At 62.1% G+C, this 3,724-nt stretch overlaps 2 protein-coding genes across 2 annotated transcripts in view; one reads left to right on the forward strand and one right to left on the reverse strand.

Annotated features, from left to right (window-relative positions):
* Positions 1 to 2,983, reverse strand: part of PEX16 (peroxisomal biogenesis factor 16) — a 9,158-nt gene extending 6,175 nt beyond the window's left edge. Inside the window, exons 1-2 of the mRNA XM_021709016.1 lie at positions 2,963 to 2,983; positions 2,720 to 2,738 (exon numbers count right to left, since the gene is read on the reverse strand). Of these exons, the coding sequence (XP_021564691.1) occupies positions 2,720 to 2,738; positions 2,963 to 2,983 (40 nt within the window). The remainder of the gene's footprint in view (positions 1 to 2,719; positions 2,739 to 2,962) is intronic.
* Positions 2,984 to 3,296: 313 nt separating this feature from the next.
* LARGE2 (LARGE xylosyl- and glucuronyltransferase 2) overlaps positions 3,297 to 3,724 on the forward strand; it is a 6,173-nt gene continuing 5,745 nt past the window's right edge. The window contains exon 1 of the mRNA XM_021709018.1: positions 3,297 to 3,398. Within this exon, the coding sequence (XP_021564693.1) occupies positions 3,297 to 3,398 (102 nt within the window). The remainder of the gene's footprint in view (positions 3,399 to 3,724) is intronic.

Raw genomic sequence — 3,724 nt, forward strand, 5'->3', positions numbered from 1 at the left:
ACGGCTGGCTGCGGCGCCCGGCTTCCTGCGCCCTCCTTCCGGCTTCCGGCCCTAGGCCCGCCTCCCGGCCGCTCAACTTCCGCGGACGCGAAGGAGGGTGACTTGAAGAGCCGCGGAACCACCTCCCGCCGCATCTCCTGAATCACCTCCCACTCGGGCGGTGCTTAGCGGGCCTGAACCCGCCCTCCCTACTCCTTCAGGCCATTGGTTGACGCACTCTCCGCCCCGAACGGCCCGACGCCGCCGGGACCCAGCTCTTCCGTTTTCTGGGTTGGCGGCCCTTGCGCCCGCGCAGTTAACGCTCCGGGAAAGCTCGGCGGCAGCCTGAGCAATTCATCCTAGAGAAGGGGGCCGGATCCCTGAGCCTTTCCAATAGAACGTCGAGAGGCTCGAACGGGGAGGGGCTACCGGATTTTAAAGGACGGGGAAGTAGCCGGGCTCGGTGGCTCAGCCTGTAATCCTTGGGAGGCTGCGGTGAGTGGATTGCCTGAGCCCGAAGGTTCGAGACCCGCCTGGGCAACTTGGTGACACCTCATCTCTACAATAATAAAAAAAAAAATTAGCCGGGCGTGGTAGCGCGCGCCTGTAGTTCCGGCTCCTCGGAAGGCTGAGAGACGGAAGGATCGCCGGAGCCCAGCGGGTCGAGGCTGCGGTGGCCGGGAGCGGCCACTGCACTCCAGTCTGGGCGACCGAGGGAGACTCCAACTCAAAAAAAAAAAAAAAGCACTGGGAAGTAACACGCCCTTTACCAAAGGAGCCTCGTTATCGACTTGGGGGTGGCGCGTGGCGCGTCTAAGACGGGCGGCCCGTGTCTCAGCAGGCGCGCGCTAGGCCAGTTGCCCTGTCTCCGCTGCCCCACCAGAGGCAGTGCCGGGGAAGCGCAGGCAGTGAGGAGTCCAGCCTCCCAATGCCGTCTCTATCCCCTAGCCAGCAGTTAGTGCTCGGCATCGGGCCCTGCTCCCGCACGGGCTGTGTCACCTGCACCCCCACCTGCACGGAGAAAGCCTTGGCCGGGGCTTCCCTCGGCTCTGGGGACCTCGGGTCTCCCTATCTTAGAAAGGCTCGGGGGCAGACTGGCTCTTCAACTCGGGGTCCCTCGCAGAGCGCTCTCCGGCCCTCGCGAACGCCTCCAGGGCCTCAGCTGCGCCCAGGGGACGGGGCGACTCCCGGGATCCTTTCCCAAAGCGAGCCGCCTCCCTCGAAGGGGTGGCCGCAACCAGCGGCCCATGGAGAGGGCAGGCGGGCCTGGAGGCCGCCGCTGATTGGCTGCGGCGAGGGGGCGTGGCAGGGCGGGGCTCGTGCCGCTGGGGCGGGAGCCCGCCGAGGTATGGTAGGCGGGCAATGCTAATACGTTGTTTTGCCCAAGCCGCTCCACCGGCTGTTATCTCCAGATCTGCTTGAGAACGCTCGGTCAGAATTCGAATCCTGGTCTAGCCTGACCGCAGAGTCTAGGCGTTTCAGGCATCACACCTCACCTGTAGACCCCAACCTTTCCTTTCACTCCCTCCCTCCATCCTCCACCAGCTTAGTTTTCTTTTATATCAGGTGGGGAATTAGAGCCGCCCTCCCTCCTCACCCAAGGAACGAAGACCTAGGGAGGTGTCCGGGGCCTCAGGAGAGGCAAACGTCTTGGAGACAGAGGAGGGGGCCGCAGGTATCGTCAACATCACTTCGGTCCACCCCTGGGTGCCAGGCTCTTTCACCCTACTCCTGTTCACAAATGGGAAATTAGAAGCCCAAGGATGGCAACGGACGTGTCCCAGGTGACACAGCAAGGCACTGGCCAAACGGTCCACAGTTCGGGCCTGCGGTGGCAGTACCCTCTCTCCTACCGACCGCCCAGCAAGAGCAGTGTCCTGCTGAGAATCCTTGGGCATGAGGCAAGTTAGCAACTGGGATTAGGGCATTCGAGGTGGGGTTCTTTCTCTCCCCCTCAGTCCCACCACCTTAGTGAACTTGTTCCCCAAACCTCATCAGTGGCCACTCCTCCAGACCTCCCTCTGCAGCCGGTGGAGAGTAGGGAGTGGGAATGTGAGGTTTTTTGTTTTGTTTTGTTTTTCAGCACTTCCAGGGCTGGTGGTCCTGTGCTTTTGGGAAGGAGAGAGAGGCATGGAGGACGGGACAGCGTCCCCAGGATGGAATATGAGAGGCTGGGCCTGGAGCCAGTTTCTCCTCCCTCCCTCCAGGTTGCCTGAACTTCCTTTCTAGATCCCAAGCCTGATTAGGTTCCAGAGACAAAGAGTGGCCGTGTGTATGGAGGTCCCCAGGGTGGCCCCTCCCTGCTCCTTGGCCCCCTGCCTGGACCTGGCCACCTGGCTGGACTGGGATGGCTCTTGTCAGGGTGGACTGGGCTCTCCCTCCTTCAGTCTGCCCCAGGTCACAGGGAAGAGAGATTGGTTCAACAGGTGCAGACGAGGACCTCAGAGGCCCAGAGAGGAGGCCTGGGTGGTCTAAGGTCACAGCAAGATCCTGGGCAGAGCTGGGTCAGACTGGGTCACATACCCAGAGGAACAACCCACTTTCATGTGCCTGTACCCATTTCCCTTTCCCCTTCATTCCCCCAGGACAACCCCTGGGAGGCCCAGTGAGCATCTCAGCACTTGTTTCCCCTGAGTGGTGAGGTTGAGTGAGAGGAGGGTATGGCATTAGGAGGCATCACAGTAAGCTCTGCAGACCCAGCTTCCTTCCCCCACTAACTCCCCCTGCCCCTTTATTGACGACTTCTCGTGGGCCAACCCCTATGGGTCCCGCATGTTTAACCCCCACAATCGGTCTCTTGAGGATCTTGGGGAGGAAATCCCGCACCCCATCCCAGCTACAGGCTAGCGATGAAGATCAGGGGAGCTGGAAGCCCTGAGCTGCCTGGGTGGCCCCTGCATCACCCATCTCTTCTCAGCCCCCAGATGTACAAGGCGCCACCATCAGTCTCCATAGCAACCACTATCCCTGGCCTCCCAAAGACCCAAAGCCTGACCTTCTCCATCTCCCAGAGAAAGGCCTCCTGGCCTCACAGCCCAGCGGACTTGGGGGTTTCAGGCAGGGCTGTTTTTCCACAGCTTCTTTTGGGTTCGCCTCACTTTGTGTAGCCAGGCGTTGGGCTAAAGGACACAGCCCCTTTCCAAGTCGCAGGCGGGCAGGTGCTCACTCTCATCCACTTCGAGCACATTCCCAGCACTCGGGCTGTGTGGGCCGACTGACCACTGGGGACGCAGCCCGGCGCAAGACAGACAAGGTCCCAGGCTGGGAGCAGCTTACATTCTAGCAGGGAGACAGGCGATCAACAGCTTGAACTTTCCATGAGTGCTAGCCAGCCCTGGGAGGACCTGCTGCCGGGCAGAAGAGACATCAAGGGCAAGTCCTGGGGCGGGAGACCCTTCCGGAGCGAGGGCAAGAGAGCTGTTTCCTCAGCAGGACCCTGGGGAAGGGGCATGAGAAGGGCTGCCTGAGACCGGGGGCTGAGGGTGTTCCACCAGGTCCCTTATCAGAGAGAGAGGGGAGCAAAGACGCCTCAGAGCTGGTGTGAAGATTAACCGAGAGGCGGGTTGTCACGCCTTACACGGGGCCTGGCGCGCAGCGTGAGCCCTGCGAGCCGTCGCCGTTCCTGTCCACGGTCCAGAGCGCCCACCACCCCCTCCCGGGCTGCTGTGGGGACACGGGGGAGCAGGTTCCCGGCCGGGGCGCCGGGCGCAATCGCGAGGCTAGACAGGGGGCGGGATCGCCGGCG

The sequence above is a fragment of the Carlito syrichta genome, unplaced genomic scaffold (genome assembly GCF_000164805.1).
Source record: "Carlito syrichta isolate Samal-C Ts95f unplaced genomic scaffold, Tarsius_syrichta-2.0.1 Scaffold153965, whole genome shotgun sequence".
NCBI lineage: Eukaryota > Metazoa > Chordata > Mammalia > Primates > Tarsiidae > Carlito > Carlito syrichta.